General features: G+C 38.6%; 1 protein-coding gene across 3 annotated transcripts in view; it reads right to left on the reverse strand.

The window, feature by feature from the left end:
• Positions 1 to 24,845, reverse strand: part of NALCN (sodium leak channel, non-selective) — a 303,705-nt gene that overhangs the window by 87,457 nt on the left and 191,403 nt on the right. For all 3 annotated transcript variants that reach the window (XM_070579234.1, XM_070579233.1, XM_070579235.1), the window contains 2 exons: positions 23,192 to 23,266; positions 758 to 894 (listed from right to left, as the gene is read on the reverse strand). In XM_070579234.1, coding sequence (XP_070435335.1) covers positions 758 to 894; positions 23,192 to 23,266 — 212 coding nt within the window. The remainder of the gene's footprint in view (positions 1 to 757; positions 895 to 23,191; positions 23,267 to 24,845) is intronic.

Below are 24,845 nucleotides of genomic sequence, written 5' to 3' on the forward strand. Positions count from 1 at the left end.
ATTTGAATTTTAAATATTATGGCAGCACATCCAGTCTCAAACTTTTATAATCCCACCATAGAATTGTCTTTAAAACTAGTTACATAAAAAATGTCATATTTCATTTCATGCTGGCTCCATTTGTAATTATTGAGTTACATCTGAAAGAATTTCCCTTCGTTATCACAAATATCTTTTTTAAAGCATCTTCTAGGCAACTGCTTAACTGGAGGGCACAGTGGTAGAAAATCAAATTAGTGTGAGTGGAAAATGCCATAGTTCTTCTTTGAAAAAGTGGAAGATAAATTATATTCCAGTCAGACATGGCTTTCTAAACAGATGCTGTTACAGTAGTACAGAAGCCTGGGCAGTGGCAGCTTCTCTACTGACTTGAAAATAAAAGGGTGGCAGAGGCAATTTCACCCTTACATGGTTGAGGGTCCGAGGCTGCTGTCTACCTGCCATCTCTGCAACCTCGAGCACCTTTGCCAGTTACCTGGGAAGTCAAATCCCTGGGGAGCATCTCAGGGAGAAGCAGTGGGAAGCAGCCTGCTTGCCTCGGCTGATCCAGTTGTCAAATGACTCTGCTCTGAATATATTGCTATGTACACAGGGGTCAATGGTTTCAAAAACAGAGGTAGAGAGAGTAGAACTATAGATAACTTAAAAATAGAAAAAAACCCACACCCACATGAGTTTGAAAGAAGGGCTGAAGCAGATGGAAGACGAATCTTTTACAGTGTATTTGAGATATACAAGCAAAGACATGCTTTCATACCTGATTTTAGGAACTGTAAAATCTGAAGGAAGCTTTGAGATTTTCACCATTTGCGGTCTGTTTGGAAACTTTTCAAAGATTCGAAGGCGCAAAGGGAGCTTTTCTTTGGTGTCTGCATTTGCTTCACTTTGCTTTAACTAAAGAAAAAAACAGAAGAAAAGAGGGGAATCTATAGACTGTTGGATTTTTTCAAAGACACAGTGAGTTGTTACATGAAGGCACAGTAGATGGCAGCAGAGACCCACTGAGGACACTTCCATCACCTGCCGTAGACTGCTCTCGCGCTCAAACCTTGAGCACCAGGAAAACAAAAATCAAAAACTAAGCGAAACAAAAAAATAAATCAGGAAAAAAATTAGAAGAAAAAAAATGTATGTTATTTTACTCCTCGATATAAGCTCCTTTCATACCATACATTATTTTCTACTGTTGCTTATTTATTATCACTAACATATTTAAACAATAAAATTTGTTTTATAAATATATGTGCTAGAATTAGAAATCAAAAGAATAAAAAATAAACATAAATCCTAAGGGGTAATATTTGAAAAGAGGGAAAATGTCAAGAAAATTGGTCATTTGTTTCAGCAGATTAAAAAGAGAAGCTCAAATGGAAATAATACATTTGGTACATAAAGCAAGAGTTTTCTGTTTAGCTGTAAAGATGCTTGGGAATTATTACATTACGTGCCACAAAATGTCTCTGCGAGAAACAACAAGCAAGTGGTTCTATTTATTTATTTATTTCTATTTCTATAATATAGTTTTTATATTTCTACAAATTAGGTTTCAGAAAGCTGAGGCTTAATGAACATCACAAACCGGAACCAAGGCCGAGCTAAGGAGACATCATAAGGATGGATTTGGCTGGCAGGACTCTCACCTGAAAATGAGGTAGTGCACTTCCACACTTTCTCGCCGCCCCTTCTCTCCCCTCCCAAGGCTGAACTCTCCTGCAGCCTTCCTTCCTTCTCTTGACCACTCTCTCCTCTCAGACCTCTCCACAGACCAGAGTCAGCATCCCCACGTCCAGCCCGTCTCCTGTCCTGGCTCCCCAAACTGAATCTTTGAACACTGACCCCATTCGAAGAGTACATCTAATCCAGGTAGCAGTTTTGGTCGGGGGAGGGAAGCATGTTTCCAAAGGCATCAGCTTCCTATCTCTTGTGGGGACGCTTTTACTTTATAATTCCAATCTGTCTTGGGTTTGTGGAAAGATTCGCAAAAGAGGTTGAGAGAGGTTCCATAATAGGAAGAGAGATGGCAACTCTTTCCTCCCACCCCCATGGGGGCATCCAGACTGGTCAGAGAGAACATGGGCGCTGCATTGGGGGGAGCACCCCAACTTCAGTACAATATGTGGCTCAGTCGTCCAATAGCTTTATGAGCTCATAGTGAGATTACATGTCCTGATTTCTAGGTTGGAAAATGTGCCTCCTTTCTCGTTCTGCTACAAAAAGTGTTCTCACCCTTTGGTTTCATATAACAAAAATATTTTACCTTAGCCACCTGCACATCTTGTTGAATTTTGTGGCTTGTCTTCGGTTTTCTGTCTTAGGTGGTAATCTCATTTAGGGAAGGAGCCACCGTTGTTCATTGCCTCCCCCCTCCCTCCCTAAGTGGAACACCGAGCACAGCGCGTTCTCAATAATTTGATGGTTATGATGAGGACAGTAATAAAGAATTAGCTCCCAAAGGCACAAAACAAAAAGTGCCAGCATTTCCATGAGATGCAGGCAATTAGAATAATGGTTCCACGTATGAACAAAGAGATTCATGAGGAAGAGATTTATTTTCCAAAAGTTTTTCTGCTGGTTATCGGCATGACCAGTAGAAAAATATTCGTCAGTGGTAAGTCGAGTAGGCAGAAAAAGAAAAAGCAGTTAATATGTTAAATCAGACCAGAGAGACAAGCAATTATATAAGGCCGAAGACAGGCAGGGGAGATAGAACAGAAATAAGGTGTTTAATTCATGCATTTGCTGACTCATTTTTTTAATATATTGATGCAGTCATTTACAAAGCAAATCCCATAGGCCAAGTTCTGAGATAAGTTCTAGGCATATAAAAATAACTAAGACACAGTATTTGCCCTCACGGAGCCTGCATTATAATGGAAAGATGGTTACATAAACAGATAACGACAATAAAATACAATAGCTACTCTAGCTGAGATATAAACAAAGTGCTGGGAGCACAGGGTGAGGAGCAAAGAGAGAAATTAGAAAGAAAATGAAGGCGCGACTTCTACTTCCAGAGACTTCTTGGGCAGGAGAATGGCTCCACATGATTATGTTAGTCAACACTGGGGCCCTGGGTGTACCAGGACTGGTATGAATATTTTAGAGAATTAAATGTCTTCAAAGAGACACAAGGGCAACTGGTATATTCATCAGGACATGTCATCAAAACAAAAAACATGGAGCTCTTTTCTGAAAACCTCTCAGCTTGCGCGTTCTTGGATCCCCCTCAGTGCTTCCCTGGGCTCCCGCACTCCCTTCTATGGTCCCCCATCTGGTTTGGCTCCTTTGCATCTGCTCTCCATCTGCAGTCGTAGTAAACTTCTCACCTGGCTTAAACCCTTCAGTGGTGTTCCACAGCTCTCAAAACAAAACTCTCAATCTGTAGGCTCTCCTGCCCGATTTGGCCCCTCCTACCTGTCCAGCCTCATCTGGCCCTGTGCCTACACCATGTTTCAGTCATGTCATCTTCTTTCAGTTCCTCAAAAGTGTCTGGACCCTCTGCCTCAGAACTTTTGCAGGGCTGGTCCCTCTGCTAGGAGCTCCTCTCTTCTTCTCTCTCTCTTGTTCTTCACTAACTTCTACCTATTCCTGCAATTTCAGTTCCTCTAGCAATTCCGCACGGAAGCTTTCTCTGATTAACAAGGTCTCCTTCATACAAGCTCACAGCATATTGGGTTAAAACATAGGAAGCTGCTGTTAGTGTAGGTCAAAGCAGTCAAAAATCGGCAATTTCCTATGGTTCAATGTAATACACAATGTCATAGGTTCCCAGGACTGCTGTAACCAATTACTACAAGACTGGCAGCTTAAAACAACAGAAATTTATTCTCTTAATGTTCTGGGGGCTAGAAGTCCTAAATCCAGGTATCAGCAGAGCCATGCTCTCTGGAGGCTCTAGGGAAGAATCCTTCCTTGACTGTTGCCAGCTTCTTGGCAATCCTTGGTGTTCCTTAGCTTGTGGCTGCATCGCTCCAATATCTGCCTCTGTTATCCCATGGCCTTCTTCCCTGTGTGTTTCTGTGTCTCTCTATCTGAATCTCCCTTTCTTTTCTCATACAAAGACACCACCCTAAACCAGTATGATCTTAACTGATTACATCTGCAAAAATCTAATTTCCAAATAACGTCCCATTCCAAGGTTCCAGGTGGATACGAATTTAAGCAAACACTATTGAAGCCTCTCTATATAGCACTATTTGAAATTATAGCTTGTGACCACTTGAACACTCTATCTCTTTTCCCTGAGACTGTAAACTCCAAGAGGACAGGGATCATGTGAGGGTTTTCTTTATTCCATATCCAGGGCCTGCCACGATATTTGACACAAAGTAAGCTAAACAAGTATTTGCTGAATAAATAATTATGCTAATCAGGAGGCAGAACTAAACTGTCCAGCAGATAACTGGGAAATAAGAGAAAGGATTTTAGGTATATTCTGAAGGGTGGAGAGATAAGCAGAAAATATCTATTTCCTGATTGAATAACTTGGTGTGGAACACAGGTGCCCCTAGATTCATGGACTAGAATAAAATTACTCTGTGGCATTTAACCTGAACTTACGTCTGCCACTGAAGAACTGATGAATGCCTAGAAAAAGTTTAGACATAAACTTTTGTAACATTTAGTCAAATATCCTAGAATATAATGTTTAACATATGTAGGTTACCAGTATTAAAAAACAATCACCTTGCCTATATGTTTTTTGGCTGAGGCATATTGGCCCTGAGGTACCATCTGTTGCCAATCTTCCTCTTCTTGCTTGAGGAAGATTTGCCCTGAGCTAATACCTGTGCCAATCTTCCTCTATTTTGTATGTGGGTCACCACCACAGCATGACCACTGATGAGTGGTATAGGTCTGCACCCAGGAACCGAACCCAGGCCACTGAAGCCAAGGGTGCCGAACTTAACCACTAGGCCACGGGGCTGGCCCTGCCCATATGTTTTTTAAATGGAACTCATCTCATTCTAATTTGTATTCGAGTTATTTATACTTCCCAAAGCTATTAAGCTCCATAGGGGCAAGATCTCTTTCTTAAAGAATCTACTTTACTTTTATAGCACCTTCTAAAGAGTAGATATATAAGAACTGTTTGTGAATAAATGAATTAGAATTCACTGTAAAACTACAAAGGGCAAGTGAGAAGCTCTTTTTGATGACTCAGGAGGTTCTTCAGGATCCTGAAAACTCTATTCTCGCATATCGGGCATCCTTTCTTCATAGATGTGCAGAAGGGCCAGTTAAAACAGAGACAGATGAGAAGGTGCTCGAAACGGTAGATATACCAGATGTCACTGCTGAGGCCCTAGATAGAATCTTCTACAAGCAGGAAGGGGCCTCTTTCTGAGCAGCAGCTGCCAAGTGCTGTTTTCTGTTATTCACGGGTAAGCAGCATCCACTAAAGAGAAACATGCACACATCCAGTGGCTTGGCAAATCCTCTCCTAGGCACACCTACCAGAAATGTGTGCACACAAACAGCACAGACACACCCTCACAAGCCCACAGCAGCACTATTTGTAAGAGTCCCGAACTGTAAACTCTTCACGTGCCCATCAGCAGTTGAATAGAAGAGTACACTGTGGTATATTTAGACATCTGAACCAGTAAATACATCCAAGCACACGATTAAGGGTGAATTAATCACACAATGTTGAGTGAAGGAAGCCAGACAAAGCAAAAGGGTATGTACTGAATGACTCCATTTACATAAAGTTAAAAACAGGCCACACAAATCTATGCACTTAGTCTCAGGACAGTGGTCATCCCGGGGTGGGCGTGAAGCATAATGACAAGAAGGGTGTATGGGCGTGGGACTTGGAAGGTAAAGTCAATATTTCTTGATCTGGGTGCTAGCCATGTTTAGTTTGTAAAAATTCAGCAAAATGCCTCTTTCTGTATGTATATTATGAGCCGCATATATGATGGTGGTCCCATAAGATTAGTACCATAGAGCCTAGGTGTGCAGTAAGCTGTACCATCTAGATGTGTGTAAGTTCACTCTATGATGTTCACACAATGATGAAACGTATCAGAACGTATCCCTGTCATGAGTGACACATAACTGTAGTCCAGTAAAAATTTAAAAAAGGGAAGATGATGCAGTAAAGCAAAATCATTTAATTCTTACATCTCCACTCTGTAACCTTGACCGTTTCTCCCTCCCCAATCCATGATCATGACTAAGATACAAAAAGAGAAAAAAAGAAGAAAAAGCAAGATGAGATGAGAGAGTGAGTGTGGAGGGGGTCCGAAGGGGGAGAAGGATGAGGCAACCAGAGTCAAGAACAGTATTTCATGGTACTTTGAAGCCACTAAAAAGTTTCCTTAATATGTGATGAAATGGTATTCTCCCTTTTATCCAAATTCTTTCCCCTTCTTGCACGTAAGCATAGATTTTCCAAGGTTAAATATACTTGGATGCAAATGAGTGAATAATATGGATTACAAGAACTGGATAATAATTTAAGGTCATTGTACCATGCCACAAAAGCAGAACTTCTAACATATAGCAATTGTGATTGTAAATGTCTGCTTAAAACATTATGTCAAAGATCATCATTCTTGAATGGAAAGAACATAGTGCAGAGAACCCCAAGATTATATTCTTTCTATTGAAAAACCTAATGCAAAGAACAGTACAAAGGAAGGAGTTTATAATGGCTTCAACTGAGCATGAAGTCTGGCTGTAACAGACAGATCAGATGATAGCTTTGTAAAAGACTCATACGGTTAAAAAAAAATTTGCAAAAAAGAAATTAGAATCTAAGGAAAAAATTTCAAACCTTGAGCTTTAAAAAATATAACTCTTCTAAGCTCAGTGCTATTCTATGGCTCAGCATCTGTCTTGCTGAGATATCATTACACACTGGGCGGCTGAAAGCCTTTGCTTTCGTTGTGCTTCTCAAGAGAGTTGGGTGTAATTGCTCTGCATGACACATACCCTGTTCTGCCTCATCGCTTAAATCTTCCATATTTCAGCCTGTGCTTTCTTCTGTTAAAATATTCAAACATTATCCAGTTTCAGTGCCTTTCTGAATGCTGCAACGAATAACTGAATTGAAGGATTATATTAAATAAAAATTTTTGTAATTTTTGGTGTGATTTTCTAAAAGAAAACAATTTAAAAAGCATTCAGACTTTGGAAAGAGCCTCATTTTAAAATCTAGCCCATGCTAGTTCAAAAAATGTGCATAGATCTGTGGGTTAATATAACTGAAGAGTATTTTTTGACTGCTCGATATATGAAAAACGACCCTATTATGTTCAATCTGGAGAAGGGGGTTCCTCTTTGTTACCCTAGTAAATTAAGGCTGGATTCTGCTTGCGTCTTTACCTGATGGCTTTTGCCAGTTTTTCTGGATCTATACATGACACGCTCATTCAGAATTGAGAATCTTCCTAAAGAATAAACCACTATTTTTTAAGGAAGTTTCTCTGTTATTTTGCATCTGTGATTTTACCACCTGAATTTCTCGGCTTCTGGGTAAACAGATGGGATGTATGGAGTAATGATCAAACATGTTGGTTTTTATTACTATCCTTGTGTTACTATAAAACCTTGGTATACAAATATAAAGAATATCCCTCACCAGCTTGTTGAGTTCAATAAAGAGTTTCTTAAAGGAGAGGACCTTCTTTTTTGCCCTGGGCAAAGGTCCTTCAGCCACGTGATTGCATAGAAGACAGCAATACTATACAGTAAAAATGTTTCCTTTAAAAAGTGCTTAAGTCACTGATTTTTTCCCCCTTCTACAAAAATCTTTACTAAATCCAGTACTTTCAAGGTCAAATTGGGGTTTTATGGCTGTAAATTGAAGGGTTCATTTCTTGGATTGCGTATGAGCCATAAAAGCTACATTTTAACATGACAACTGGCACCCCAAACTGTTCAAAGTAATTTCATAACATTAGCTGATTGATGGCATGTGGTGTTTCCTCTTCTACATCTCTCAACAGATTCAGAGCTGTTACTCATTCGTCCTCTTGGAATGCCCCTGAAGAGAATGGGGAGAGGCGAGTGTTCTTGGAGGGGCGGGTGCACTGGCGAATTAAGTGGCTCTTCTGCGCTTCCAGGTTTGGGAGCCCAGCGGAGCACTTATGAAGGGCTGTTACATTTATACCATCTTATGACATCCCTTAGATGTACAAGACACGTTCACTTTCATGCTCTTGTTACAACACTGAACCTAAGATCTTACAGGCTTTAAGTGTCCTTCAGAAGGTTACTTTGTGCAGCAATATAAATAATATTTGCAACAAAGCTAGGCTAGAAGAAAATGCTAACAAGTTAGTAAGAGGAAAAAACACTTTTCAAAAACTAGAACACCGAATTATTTTGAATGCATAAGTTTTCCTTATATTGTTGTCCCTTAAAATCCCATTAATGGAATTAATGATTTCTTAGAGACAGTAGTAATAAATACAATTTGCTTTTATATGTTTTTTTCTTCCAGCTCCCAAATACCCCTATTTCACCTTACCTCTTCTGTTGTTACTCAACCTAGTCACAGTTGTTTCCATTAGGGAATTTACTGAGTCATAGAAACATGTTCATTATGATAAAAAATGCAGGTTTTTTCTCCTCTTCAGATGAGATTATATTAAAATTTTATGTAAACTAGATTGCTGGTTCTTGTTATGAGATGAATATTCAGTAAGTAACAGGAAAAAAGTCCATACCAAAGGAAATTCAAAATATATATATATATTACACTCACATAATTGTCCTCTATGATTCGATTTAGAAAACACAGGACATAGCATAGTCTAAGTAAAAATGGTAAAAAAGCAAGATGTGGATTTACTTTTTTTTTCAGTTTTATAATCCCTTAACCACTTTGGATTTCAATGTTCTCAAATGAAAAATGAGGCTCTTCACTCTTATATAAATGCCACATATATAAGTGAGATAGCATATTGCCTGTAATTTGAGTTACTCCAGGGAAGTGTGCTATAAAAACCAAAGCTACCGCTATGCCACAGTAACTGCTAGCTCTACATGAAATGATCTTATTTCAGTGAACGGGGACAACTGAAGAGGATGGCATGTATCTGCTGTCCATCCCCTCTCCTCCATCTGCTGTGGGACCACCTCAATCTCTACCACTCTCTCCAGTTTCTTTCCTTTTGCTCTGTTGATTGATTGATTTTTCTCAACTCTTGATTGAAAAAATGAAAATGAAGATAGAGAGAGGCCAGCATCTCCTGATCCTGTGTGCTCTATACCCCTTCCCTTTCCAAACTTGCTTCTTGAAAGAGTTACCTGTGCTCACCATCGACACTCCTTATATCTATGCTAACTTCCCGTTCATCTTCCACCCTCTCCGGTCTCAGGTCTCTCTCCATCTCCTCAGTGGGTTGGCCCTTGCCAGAGTGGTCAACATTTCCCATGTTGCTGAATCCAACGGTCACTTGGTCATCCATGTTTTACCTCACTGCCACTCCTTAAACCCTCCTAACTGGGTTTCCATTTTAGTCTTGTCCCTTTAAATCTATCTTTCAGAACATCTAAAAGAGAAACATCATCATGTTCCTGGTCCTTAAAGTAATTCAAGGACTGTAAATGGTGCATAGAAGAAACTCTAATCTTCTTAGCATGGCATAAAGAATCTTCTGATGCCTCATCCTTTATACCCTAACAATATTGGTTTGTGCATCCCTCCCACAGAGTCTTAATTCACGTTTGTGCCTTTGAATATAGCATTCCCCTGACTGCAATACACTTTCCTTCTACACCTGGTTAACTTTTATACATCCTTCAAAAATTATCTCCTCTAGAAAGATTTCTCAGAACAACAATTGGTAGTTGAAGTAGTACACATATGTGCTAAACAGTATGCTGAACACTTTGCATTGCTAACACTATTTGATCCTCACATAGCCCCATGATATAGGTACTATAATTAGCTCCACATTCTAGCATGCTACAGATGAGGAAACTGAGGTGGAAGGGCTTGCATCAGCTGCCTGAGGTCATGCAGCTAGAAGCGACAGCACTGGGATTGGAACACAATCTTTCTGAGTCCAAAGCTTGAGCTTCTAAACACTGTTCCATACTGCCTCATCGAAACAACGTTTTCAAGCCATAGATGCATTTTTACTTCTGCAATTTTGTACCCACTATTTCTTTTATATAGAACCCTTTCTCCCACTTTCCTAACAAAATTCAGTTCATCATTTTTAGACACATCTTCCCACCCTGCCTTCAACCTGAGTTAGGCACGTCTTCCCCTAGCATCCCCCTAGTGCTCAGGGCTTTGCACTCTAACTTCCTAATCAGGTGTACATTCCCCTATTAAGATAACGGACTTCTAAATGAGGGCAGGACTCTTGGCAGCCCTATAGCCTCACACTGTACATTTATACACTGAAGACGATGACAACACAACATCGTGATGAGATGGAGAACAAAAAGGCAAGATAGAGCATGTCCCATAAACAGGCTGAAGTGGCCCATTCGTGATACTTCTCATCACTCTGCTATCCTTTTCTTAGGCTCTTTACAATGTAGAACCAGCCATATTAACCAGCACAAACAATTCTTCCAATTTCGTATGAGTTATATTACCGATAAAGATGAAGAGGAAAAATGACAAGCCACATCAGATTTTCTGTTAGAAACAAAATCACAAAAAGCATCTGGCTCGTAATGAAGTGTATGCTCCCAACATTTTAAGACCAAAAAAAGCATAATTAACTATAAATTCTATATAAGATGTTCATGGTATAAAGCCTCACAGATGTATGAGTCTTTGAACAAGGCAACACAATAGCCAATTCATATGTTCATACATTACGTTATTAGAGCTTATCAAAGAAAATTCTTATCCCATTTAAAAGAACACTTTATTTTGAAATAATTTTAAAATTACATAAGAGTTGCAAAGACAGTACAGAGAGTTCCTGTATACCCTTGACCCAGCTTTTTCTTATGTTAGCATCTTACATAATCATAGAACATTTATCAAAACTAAGAGATTAACCTTGGTCAAATACTTTTAACTAAAGTGCAGAACTTATTTGGAATTCCCCGGTTTTTGCATGAACGCCTTTTTTCTGTTTCAGGATCCCATCCAGGACACCAAATTATATTTCATCGTCATGTCTTCTTAGGCTCCTCTTGGCTGTGACGGTTTCTCCAACTTTCTTTGTTTTAATGACCTTGACAGTTTCGAGGAGCACTGGGCAGACGGTTTGTAGAGTGTCCCTCAATCTGAGGTTGTCTGATGTATTCTCCTGATTAGACTGAGGTTATGGACTTTTGGGAAGAACACCAAGGAGATAATATGCTTGTCTCACCACATCAGGGGCTACCCGATAGCAGTATGCCTTAATCTCGGTGATGTTAATCGTAATCGTTTGGGTAAGGTGTGTCTGCTAAGTTTCTTCACTATAAAGTTACGATGTTTCCCTTTCCTTAAACAATGAGTTAGAAGCAAGTCACTAACTCCAGCTGAGACTCAAGGAGAGAAGAATTAAGCTTTATCTCCCAGGAGGAAGGAGTAGGAAAGAATTTGTAGACACATGTTAAAACCATGACAATAACTAAAAGAAGATTTTGGGGGGAGATATTCTGAGGCCATGCAAATATCCTATTTCTCCTGAAAGTTCCACACGCTATTTTAGCATTCCTCAGTAGGTCTTGCCCGCAGCAACTGCAACTGCGGTGTTCTAACAGTGATTTTCTATTTCCCTCATTTATTAGTCCTTACATCTATTTTTCTACATTTATTATTTGGGATTATTCTGTGTGGAAGAGTTGTCCTTTCTCCTTGATTTTTTTATTCAACCATTTATTTACATACAACTATGATTTTTTGAGTATTTATTTTATTCTTTGGGTTATAATCTAACACTATTGGTATTTATTTTATTGCTTAAATTGTTCCTGCTTTACCCATCGGGACTCTTTCAGTTGACTCCTCTGCTTTGTCAATATACCTTTGTCCTTTTTTTTTTTTTTAAAGCTCTTCCTTACTTTCTGGCTCCACAAAATATTTAAATCTCATCTTGTCTTTTCCCTGATAAAGCTCTAGAATCAGCCACTTCTTCAAAGAGCCTTGATTTGTTTTATTGGAGAATGGTGTTTAGAAACGACAATCTTAGCACTGGGTTTGCTTATTGTAACTGGAATATCACTGCTTCTAGGCTTGCTCAGAGGAAAGAGCTAGGACATATACGTATCTATATAACCCACGTACACACACAGATCTATGTTTAGTACCTATCTACATATGCATGTATCTTATGTAACAGCTCAACCATATATACCACATGGATATACTATATATCTATGTGTCTATGTACATATCTACGTCTGTATATCTATTCATGTATCTATGTATCTATCTATCTTTTACCTTAAAATCAACTGAATTCATACTGATATTTCTACTCCAATCTACAGCCATAGGGTTCAAAATAAATATCACCCTTTAAACTGGAGGTATGGAAGACACATATTTTGTACTGGAGTCTCCACACTGGGGTCTTGAACCCCAGTCATGCTCTGTCCCCTTAAGTAATTCCTTTTAGGCAACAACCATGCATTTTCCAAGTGTCATTCCTGAGTATGCTTGTGGTAGACTGCAGAGTTGTTCAATGAGGCATGCTTTGATAAAAAGGGCTTATTAGATGCATTATGAAAATTTACGTTAATCAACATATTTTATGCAAAACAACATGGAAATAGGGATAACATCAAACAAAATAACATGGGTATATATTTCTCATTTCCTAGAAATAATCTAAGTCATTCTTTTGTTAATAGGGTAAAAAATATTCAATAATCAGACAGCTGTGGGTAAGAATGCCAGACACGCCCCATCTCCCACTGTGCCTACCACTGAGCAAGCACACTGAGTAGAATATAAAGAAAGGCTGACAATGAAATCCTCAACCCCCAATTACAGGGAAGCAGAACAATGAATAAAGAAAAAAGGATTGGCCGCTGTTCTTAGATATATTCCAAGACTTTCTGGCCACATTTGGTTATTAAAAATCAGTCTAGTGCAATCCAGTTTCATATCTGATTCAAACCTCCTCCTAACCCCGACCCCTCTGAGCTACAAGTGTGACTTCTGGTCTAGAACCAAGGAGGGGACATGGTCTCTTCTTTCATTGCTCCAAATCTTCTTTTGGGTCTAACTCTTCCAAAGTGGGGGCCAGGGTGAAAAGACAATGACTCCCACTGCTGAGAAAGCTGCTCTTGATTGGTGAAAGCGGGTCTGGCATTCTGATTCCTAGGCTGTGGCTCATGCTGATCATTGACATCCCCAAATTCTGAGCCTCTGTTGTGGCTTGAACCTTGATCTGAACAGTTCTCAGTCTTAGCCCCTTCATCTCTTTAAACTGATCTTATTGCTGTTCATGTCTTCAGGTGACATAATTTATTATTAAAAAAAAAGCCTAACAATGAAGCAATTTCAGAAACAGCAGATCAAATGCTATATAAGATGATCTTTTGAGACTTAAATTATGGAAAATTATGGGTAATAATAGGCAAATTGACAACAAAAGAGTCATCTCTGACCAAAAGATTGAGATAGTGGCTTCAAGTGGAGCTTGGTAACATCAAAGGCTGAGTAAAATGCCAAGTTTCCCGACTCTCAGCCACTAATGATTTATAGCTTCATCAGGATATTGATCCTCTGGCTCCTGGGCAGCTGAGTGTTCCGTGGAGCAGCAGGAATCCGAGACATCTGATGCCTCCAGCTGCATGTCATTCCCAGCTGTTGACCCCAGTGTGTTGTACAGACATTATTCTCTATGCGTACAACGATGGAAAAAGGCAGGGTAGCAGTGTAGTAAATGGTGTTAACATATCTAAAAAAATTAAGAATCACTCAATAACTAGGAGTCTGTCTGAATATTTTAAGGGTGAGGAGTCTGAGAGGAAAGGGTTGACAATTCATCTTCACTTCCTTAGCTGTCATTTACTCCTCATCATCTGTAATCCACCTTCTACACCATCAAAGTCCCGGAGCATGCTTTCATCATTGTCACTAACCATCTCCTTACGGCTAAAATGATGACCACGTTTTTACTAAAAAAAAAAGTTTAAATTGTGGTCAAAAACACATAACATAAAATTTACCATCTTAATCATTTTTAAGGCTTCAGTAGTGTTAAGCACATTCGCATTGTTGTGCAAGAGATGCCTAGAACTTTTTTTCATATTGCAAAACTAAAACTCTGCAGACATTGAACCACTCCTCTTTGCCCCTTCCCCCAAGCCTCTGGAGACCACCATTCCGCTTTCTGCTTCTATGAATCTGACTACTTTAGATACGTCATATAAGTGGAATCATATGTATTTATCTTTTTGTCAGCGGCTTATTTCACTTAGCATAGTGTCCTCAAGGTTCATCCATGTTATGGTAAGCCAGAAAATCCTTCTTTTTTAAGGCTGAGTAATATTCCACTGTATGTACACACTACATTTTCTTTATCCATTCATCTGTTAATGGACATCTGGGTTGCTTCCACCTTTTGGCTATTATGAATAATGCTGCAATGAGCATGGGTTTACAAATATCTCTTAGAGATCCTACTTTCAATTCTTTTGGAGATATACCCAGAAGTGATATTGCTGGATCATACCTATTTTCAATTTTTTGAGGAAGCTCATACGGTTTTCCACAGCAGCTGCACCATTTTACATTCTCAGCAACAGTGTACAAGGGTTCTAATTTTTCCATATTCTCTCCAATACTTTTTGTTTTCTGGTTCTTTTTTGATAATGGCCATTAGGATGCTAATAGGTGTGAAGTGGTGTCTCATTTTGGTTTTGATGTGTAGTTCTCTAACGATTAGTGATATTGAACATCTTTTCATCTGCTTGTTGGCCATTCTTACGTCTTCTTTGAAGAAATGTCTATTTAAGTCCTCTGCCATTTTCATTGTTGTTGTTGTTCAGTTGTAGTACTTTTTTACATATTCTGGATATTAACTCATCATCGGATGCATGATTTGCAAATATTTTCTACCATTCCATAGATTGCCCTTTCACTCTCTTGATTGTTTCCTTTGACGTACAAAAGTTTTTAAGTGTGATGTTGTCCCATTTATTTATCTTTGCTTTTGTTGCATGTACTTTTGGTGTTATATTCAAGAAATCATTGCCAATTCCAATTTCATGAAGCTTTTTCATAATGTTTTCTTCCAGGAGTTTTATAGTTGTAGGTCTTACCTAAGGTCTTTAATCCACTTTGAGTTAATTGTTGTGTGTGTAAGGTAAGCTTCCAACTTCATTCTTTTGTATGTGGACATCTAGTTTCCCCAATATCACTTGTTAAAGAGACAGAACCTTTCCCATCGTGTGGTTTTGATACCCTTGTCAAAGATCATTTGACCATATACGTGAGGGTTTATTTCTGGGCTCTCTTTCTGTTCCATTGATCTATACATCTGTCTTCATGTCAGTACCATGCCATTTTGATTATTGCAGCTTTGTAATATGTTTTGAGATTAGGAAGTGTGAGACCGCCAACTTAGTTTATCTTTTTCAGAACTTTTTTTGGCTATTTTTGATCCCTTGAAATTCTATACGAATTTTAGGATAGTTTTTTTTTTCTATTTCTGCAAAAAATACATTGAGATTTTGATAGAGATTGCATTGATCTGTAGATAGCTTTGGGTAGTATCGACATTTTAACAATATTAGGTCTTCCAACCCATGAACACAGGATGTCTTTTCATTTATCCGTGTTTTCTGTAACTTCCTTCAGCAATATTTTGAAGTTTCCAGTGTAGAAATCTTCCATCTCCTTGGTTAAGTTTATTCCTAGGCATTTTACTCTTTCCCATGCTACTATAAGTAGGATTGTTTTCTATGGTGACCATTTTGGACCTCTCTGAAGTCTCTGAGATTGTTGACCACAGCCTCCTTCTTGAAACACTTTTCCCTTTTGGATTTGATGACAAACACATTCTGGACTTTCCTCCTGCCTCTTGGGCTGTGACTTATTCACATTTCAGGCTCTTCCTCATTGGTTCATATGATTCGTTTGTTGTTCCTCAGGGAACCACTCTTCCCTTGGTAAACTCATGATTTTTAAAGGTTTAAATTGCCATCTGCACGCTGAATCTTGCTCCTCTTCAGTATTTATTTCAGCCCAGCTATTTCACCTAAGCTTTAAATCTTAAATATCACCATAAACATTGCCTCATAGATATTTCCCAGGCATCTTATGGAAAATAAGACCAACCTCCATACCCCAAGAGAAAACAAACAAACAAAAAAACTGATTTCTTCCTTCTCCTGCATTCTCTGTCTCGGCACACCTAGAGCAATCTAGAAACCTGCGTAATGTCATTGTCTCCTGCCTTCGCTTGTCTCCTACAGCCTATTCATCACCAAATCCTATCCTCTGTATTCCCTTCTCCGTATTTCACCACTCCTTTATCTCCCCTCATCTCCATTTCCTTTAGTTGAGGCTCTGATGACTGTCGGCCTCAGAAATTCATCCTCCTATCTTCAGTCTAGGTGCCTTTCAGTTCATTCTCTGCACTGAAGCCAGAATGCAGGGGACACTGTCACTCTTTGGCTTAAATGACCTCAGGACAATATCTAAATGCTCAGCTGCTCACAGCATTTCATCTGCTAGTCTCTGTTTATTTTTCCAGGTCACCATTTTCTCTCTTGCTCTACACTTGAGACGCAGTGAACTATTAGCCTCCCCAAACCATTTCCTTTTTGTTGCCTAAAGAAAAAGCTTGTTGTTCTCTTGGTCTTGAGTACCTTTCCTCAGGCCACCTTCTTCCAATCCCCTTCACCTGGATAGACATTACTCAACCCTCAGGATTCAGTCTCTATCATACTTGTGAGAAAACATCTCTGATTTCATCACCTAAGTAGGTGCGTCTCCTATGTGCTCCCCAAACCTCGTGTAGTATCTGTTTATTTGTCACTCTCTCCCACCAGCTCACATGCTATTTGAAGGTGGGAACAAAGTGTTGGCCATCATTATGTTCCTTGCTCCTAACACAATATCAGAAGCACAGTAGATGAGTACCCAGACCCGAGGAGTAGGGAATGGGTAGATCTAGTCTCTGGGTAGTAACTTCCCAACTACAAAAGGTATAGCTCAGATGACCTCAGCCTGATGACACTACATGTTTGAATCACTCAACCCTCCTCCCAAACCCCCTACACTGATTCCTGGCTCACTATGCTATATTCTGGTTATAATTTGACCTCCAGTCTATACTCCCACAGAGAGAGAATATGTGATCCACAAATGTAAGCATCTCATCCAATCCACTGTCCAGACATGCGTCCCCTAATGAATGAATGAGCTGGTTCTTTGAGCAGGCAGCATGGCACCTTTTGGTGAGGACACTGAATTACAGTCAGAGAACTCATGTTGTCCCAACTTAGGTCCTTACAAATTGTATGAACTTGGGCAAGAAATTTACTCCCCTGAATGTTAGTTTCTGTGTCCTTAATATTCAGGATTGAATGCAATGATTTAATATGAGGTGCCTTGTACAAGGTAGTTTTCATAGGTAGTATTTATTACTCTGGCAGTTGCATTATTCTTTTATGTTACGTTAGTCTGAATTCACTCATGAGAGATGGACGAAATCCTGAGAAGACTGCAGGCTTGACTCAGATCAGGAGATGGCAACCACCACTGTCTCCTTGCTACTGCCCTAGAGCTGGAATGACTCCAATATAAGAAACAAGACAGAGATGAAAATAAAAGCTCTCAGATAAAGCTAAGGAGAAACATTAACCTGGAGCTCATATTTTAAAAAGGAATACAAGATTTTTGCTATTTTTGTTAAAAAAAATCACTGTCAATAAGAGAGAGAGGCTTCTTCACATGTCCACCCTCCATTGTGCAGTGGGCGCCATCAAAGACTGAACATCATCAAATTTGAACCAGGATTCAAATGAGACTTGATACAGAGCTGAGGAAACAGTTTTAATTTCAGAACTTTGAATTTAATCTAAACAGACCATCTATACTTCCCTTTTCAGTGATTCCTTCCCTGAGGCTTCTCTGTGGGTTTTTCTTTCCTCAGAGTTTAATGAATTTTATATTGCTTAAAAGAAAACCCTTTATATCTGCCTTGCACTCAATTTGCAGAAATCATTAAAGCTGCAAGAATTCTCTTCATTTTCAAAGTTTGCAAAAGTCTACCTACATTCTACACTGTTCTCACTACACCATCAAGCATCAAGGTCATTGTCTCCCACTACTATTCAGAGGATAGCATTAGGACAAGGGGTGTTTTTAGCCTTTATACGAACTGATTTGGCTTCTCGGCAGTCAAATTATACATTCACAGGCAATCTCATCTCTAGTCAATTTTCTGATCTTACCCAGAAAACCATTGTATATCTATATCTATATCTATATCTACATCTATACTTATCTGTCTCCAGGTCCTGTATTGGTTTTGGAGATGCTGAAAAGAGAAGCACGGTCTCTATTTAATTAGATATGGGGTCACATAAATTATGGGAGCTGTGAAATGGTTGCTCCTGCTATACTGCTGCTAGGAATCAACTGTGTCTTATATACAACACATGGGGAAAGCAATAGATAAATTTTATATGATGTATAATTGGCATGATTTCTTAGGACATGATTTATTTTGAAGAATGACAAAGGAAAAGCTACAGTGGTGGCAATCAAGGCACAACACTGGTAACATCATGGAGAGGGTGTGGTGGGATGTGCACTTACATCAGAACATCTCAAAGTTCATCCCCAAGGAGCCCTTTTATGATTCCCCTCTGAATCCTACCTTTTAAAAAAACTTTTTTCTCTATCAAAATGCCTTCATTAAGCAATCAATAATTCACCGTTTTTCCTTGAAGGAAGGCAGGTATGAAGAGACTTCAGAGCGTTAGCATTAGGGGCGCACGCTGCCACCAAGAACTTTCAGATTTCCAGTCAACAGTGTGAAAGCTGGCACTTTAGTTGGCATGTCTGGTCTTCCAGTGGGTGAATGCACAATTCCCGTTAGCCTTCCAGATGTCTTAAAGAGGCCACTGGCTCCACGGTTTCTCTCGAAGAGCCCTAGAAGTCAGCAGTGCCTGGTTGGAAACTACTGTCTCAAAGGGCAAGGAGGTGACTTCAGAAAATAATGGGAAAAAGATATGTAGCACGTTTCTCCCTAAGAAGAACACGAGTCCACGATTCCACCAACACTTGATCATGTAGACCGTACTTGCTCCCAGGGAGTTTCTCTGAAAGACTCTGATGTCCTTGGCTGTTTGGTCATCTGACTGTCTCTTTCCTATCTCTGGGTTTGGTCACATTCCTCTCCCTTCATCACACGGGCTATAGTCACAATCTGTGCTCTTTCCCTTAATTTCGTATCTTGAATGTTTTCCCAGTTCACTCTTCATCTCTTTCTTCCTCTCTTCTGTTCTAATTTCATCACTGTACCCCTTAGCTTCCCACGTTATCTCCTATCCTGTCCACCTGCAGGGTCATATTTCCTCTCCCAAACCCAAGAACTGACTTTCTCTTTCTAAGAGTGCTGTTTAGTGTCTCATATTTAACTTCTCCATTTTAGAGGTAACTTACACTGGTTTCTATGACTCTTAAAAAAGTCTATGAACCAACATTTATATTTTAACACCACTGTTCTCACCACAATTATAAGGAAATACACTGAAAGTCTCCAAAGGCCTCATGAAAATGTTAATGTGCTGCAGGCACATTACGTCTGCATCTCAGGAGGATTATTGCTCCAGATGGTCACCGGGAGAAGAGGCACCTCGGGCAGAGTCTGCCACCAAGTGGAGTGAAGGGCAGGCATCTTAGCTCTTACCTCCTGCAAAGCCACCCTTCCAGTGGCTCTGAAAACTCAGTGATCATCTGATTTTTGAGAGGAAGCAAAGAACTATTTTGAATAGTTTCAATAACTGGGTTGCTTAACTCACCTCCATTCCTCAGAAAACTGCCCCTCACATCAACAATCATTTTGTGAATATAATGATGTCTCTGGCATCTACAACGTCATTATTTATACACAAGTAATCAACAGTCCTGTGAGTGAGCCTTCATGCATGACTCATGTTTGGCAATTATATAGCTTTACCTTCATTCAACATAGTGTACAGGTTCAGAGTCTTGGTTTTTGGTCCAAATTGCCTAGGTTCAAATCCTAACTCTGCCATTTATTAACTGTGTGACCTTAGGCAAGTTACTTACCTTATCTGTGTCATAGTTTCCTCATCTATAAGATGGATATATTAACAATACCTGCATCACGTGGTTGTTGTAACAACTAAATAAGTTAAAATATAAAGCACCTGGCACTGAGCCAGCACTCAACAAATGTTACTGTAGCTACAAGAACCTACGGAGTGGTTGGTGCAAAGGTAACAGACGAAAAAAAGTTTGAACTGAACAAAGACAGACTTTGGAATACACAGAGCTTTCTGGAACTTGAAACATTAAGAAAATCAAATACTTTTTCACATTTTCCCCACTCTATCCTTTATCTGAGAAGAGCAAAAGTAGAGTATATGCATTTAAATCCTTAAGGGTTGGGTCTGCACCTGGAAAACTAAATAAATATTTCATGTAACATTTTCATTGGAGGCCTAGAAGAAGCTGTAAAAGACAGTCTAAAGTTTCAGATATCTGCATTATTACATGCATGTGTGTGTGTGAGTGGGTGTGTGTGGGGGGAGTATGCTGTGAGTGTATTTTTGAAGCTGTGTAAATAAGCCCTACCTCAAAAGCCAAAATCACTGGAAATAAGGAAAACCAGGGATATAAAAAATGACACAATTTTTAAAAACTAGTGAAAATACAAAATATTCTTATACAAAAATGGAAGAAAGTGAACCAGGAGCATTTTAGCTTACTACAATAATATTCGTTCTTCAGCAACTTAATGAGCTTCAAGTATAAAATTAATAGATGAATTTAACAGATGTGTAGTTTCACTTCAATCCTGACTAAAGAACAATGTGAAAAGTACTAATGAAAATGGATTCTCTTTTATTTATGATTAGGATTTTCAATGCTCAATTATCTCTAAATATTCAAAGAAAATACTCCAAATTGTAAGCTAGCACACCTGAATAATCGGCTCTGATGTACAGAGTTTCCAGGAACACAAGCATCACTAATATCTAGCAAGTGATTAAACAAAAACCATTTTATAACAAATGATAGATACGCAAAGCAAAGCACCATGTGTTTATACAAACTTTATAGGCCAGGAAAAAAGTCACAGGCCAATTAAAGTCCTGACTTTTTATTGTTTGTTTTTCACTTGCAGTCAGATAAAAGGTATATATTATATATTTTATCAGCACTGCAAAAATACTAGTAGGCTTGAATTCATAAACCTGAAAAAAATTGCCACATACAGATTTATTTTACTGCTTTCTAGAAGAAAAACTATTTTACAAATGTGAGCTGGAATTATATGGCATTTTAATCGGCCAGTGGATATTTAAAACCATACTGAATGTGGCCATAGCACCAGTTAAAAAAATAAAGTACTCTTCCTTTTATCTACAGAATACACATTTTAATGTACTCTATCAGGGGACATTCAAAATCTGTGAATGGTAAATGTGGTAGACAGGAGAATCCACATTTACATGCTAGATCAATATAACCACCTTAGTTCTACAGCAGCAGATTTTTATTCGTTATATCTAATTATATGGTTGGTCAGTTTCAGTTCTGACTTCACTGATTACATATTTCTTCTACAACTAGAAGCCACATAAAGTATTTGCATCAAGCGCATAAAAAGCTTCCCAACTCTCATCTGAAGAACCTGTCACTGTTGCCACAAATTGCAAAGATCTGGAAGAAATCCTCTCCACCATACCCAGACAGCCATTTTGCATGTGTAGCTGCAGGACAGCAAAGAACTAAAATCCTTTCTGATATGCTCACAGCAGGCATCTTTACATCAAATATGGATTTTTTCTTTATTGACTACCTTTGGTTAAAAGCATAGGCTGTGGAGATAAGAGCAATAAGATGAAATGCTTAGAGTGACCTTCAGATATGTTGAGGACAACAAAAAATATTCAAATAGATTATGTCTTGGCTTTGTTAAAAATAGACAATTCAGATCCAATTTGAAAATTCTGAATGTGTAAGGCCTCCCTAAAATTCCAGAGAAGATTTGTTTTAGAGCCTCGGTTCTCTTTGTTAATATCCCGACTATTCCTGCAGTGTCATGGGGTGGTGATCCAAGAATATCTTATCCAGGGTCCCCCTCTCACCAACTCTCCTTCCCAAAGGGTTTATACTCTTTGGCACAGCCAAATATTCAAGCCGAGTATGCTTCACGTACCAGAAACTGTGAGAATGGCTGCTCATACCTGTACTCTTTCCGCCATCAATAACATCATCTTCACACATTACATTTACGTGTTTGGGGGTATGATTATCAATGCCATAAAACCGAATCTGTTTTCATACATAACTGGGCAAACAGTTGATCATTTATTCTATTGCATTTCTTTTCTTTTTTTGGTGAGGATGATTGACCCTGAGCTAACATCTATTGCCAATCTTCCTCTTTTGGCTTGAGGAAGATTGTCCCTGAGCTAACATCCATGCCAATCTTCCTCCACTTTTTGTATGTGAGATGCTGCCACAGCAAGGCTTGATGAGCGGTGTGTAGGTCTGTGCCTGGGATCTGAACCCAGGAACCCCGGGCTGCCAAAGCAGAGTGCACAAACTTAACCACTATGTCACCAGGCTGGCCCCTCTATTCCATTTCTTATACTCACTTTAGGCACCCCAACTAAATTCTCTTTTAGTGTCTAGAGGTCAGGCAAGTAGAGGCTTAATATTTTTGTGATGAGTAAAATAATCAAGAGTATTAATTATGCAAAATGGAAATGTGGTCCTGAGGCACTTCATTCCCGAACAATCTTCATTTAATGGTGGGAGGCGAACAGTCCCCAAATTCAATTTACTGGTACCATGTCCATCTTACTTTCACTCAAAATAATATAAAATATTCCTAGGATATTTATAGAGCAATAAAAAATTTCCTTTGTTGATACTGGATAAAAGTTAAACTTAAAAGAAAATTATTTTGCCAACTTAGACTGCCTTAATTTATTGAAATCTAGTTTTTTTATCTCAAAGCTTGAACTGCTTTAATATTACCTGTAAGTATTTATTTTACCCTTATTTTTTTAAATGCAGATTTAAACCCCCCCATACATCACTTACTTGTTTAAGTTTCTTTAGATCTTCATCAAGTTCTAAGTTGTCCAAAATAACAGCAACAAACAAACTCAGGAGGATCTATAAAATGGTTAAATAACAATGAAAAAACCCATATGCCATAAGTATCAAAATATTACATTCATAATATATAATATATATCTAAAATATACTGTACATAGAATGCATTAAATGAAAAATAAACATGTAATTGTAAATCATTATACAGGCATTTTAAGGTATTTATCACAAATACATTAAAGGAAATACATATGTTAACTGAAATAAACATTATAAATTTTAATTTGCTGTATGAAGCTGATTTAAAATGGAAATTAAGAAAGTATTTTTATAACTCAACAATCCCACTTCTGAGACTATAACCAAAGAAAATAATCTGAGGTATGGATGAAAAGCTTAATCTCCAAAGGTGCTTGACGGAAGGTTATTTGTAATAATGAAATACTGGAAATAATAGCTAACCTAACATAAATAGTTAATACAGTTATAGAGATCTCTGTTAGAAAATTCATGCAGCCATTAAAAATTCCCATTGCTGTAGGGGGTCTCCAGGATGGCCCCCAGTGTTCCTCTCACCTCCCGGTGTTCACACTCCTGTGAGTTCCCTCCCACGTTGAATATGGCTGGTCTGTGTAACTGATAGGTTACAGAAATGATCGTGTGTGACTTATGAGGCTAGTTGATAAAACACATTGTGGCTTTCACTTTGCCTTCTCTTGTATCACCCATTCTGGTGGAAGCCAGCTGCCATGTCTTGAGGACACGCAAGGGGCCTTATGGAGAGGCCTGGGTGATGACGACCATGTGGGTGACCTATCTTAGAAATGGATCCTCCAGCCCCAGGAAAGCCTTCAGGTGACTGCAGCCCAGCCAGCATCTTCACTGCAAACCCCTGAGACATTCTGAACTAGAAACACCCAGCTAAGCCTGTCCCAGATTCCTGACCCACAGAAACTATGTAAGATGATAAATGTTTATTGTTGTAAGCTCTTAAATTGTTCACAATTTGTTAATAGCAATAGACAACTAATGCACTCATGAATTTTAATAGTATTGAAAAAATGCTTACATTACAATATTAAATAAGAGTATAGATGGTTGAAGTGTAATTATGTACAAAAAGGAATAATAGAGAAAATTCTAGAAGGAGGTACTTTAGAAATGTTAATGGTGACTGCCTGTGTGAAAAATGGATTTTTCCCCTTTCTTTTGGTATTTCACCATATTCCCCAAATTTAAATTAAAAAGGCATATGCTTCTTTTGGAATGGGTATATAAAGTAAAAGAACGAGAACAACAAAAAAGTAGAATTTTAAAAATATTTTAATTTCTAGTCCCTTTTCAACTTTGAATTCTCTAAAGTCCCACAGTCATTTGACAATCTTTTCATTCCTAATTCATATTCTTCCTTTCAATTTTCCTCTTAACAAATTATTCCCATTTGTTAATATTAGATTGTTAAGCAAGGTAAGAAAGTCCAGGTAATTTTGTCATGACTTTGAAGTACTGGAGAGATTATTATAGAGAAGTTAATGGCTAGCTTTTTTCCAAGTTTCATGTTGATATAACAAGGAAAAGAAAGCCTCCAAATATTACATTTTAACAGGATATGCTTGGCTTGGGACAAGTGCCAGCACCC

The sequence above is a fragment of the Equus przewalskii genome, chromosome 16, assembly GCF_037783145.1.
Source record: "Equus przewalskii isolate Varuska chromosome 16, EquPr2, whole genome shotgun sequence".
Taxonomy (NCBI): Eukaryota; Metazoa; Chordata; class Mammalia; order Perissodactyla; family Equidae; genus Equus; species Equus przewalskii.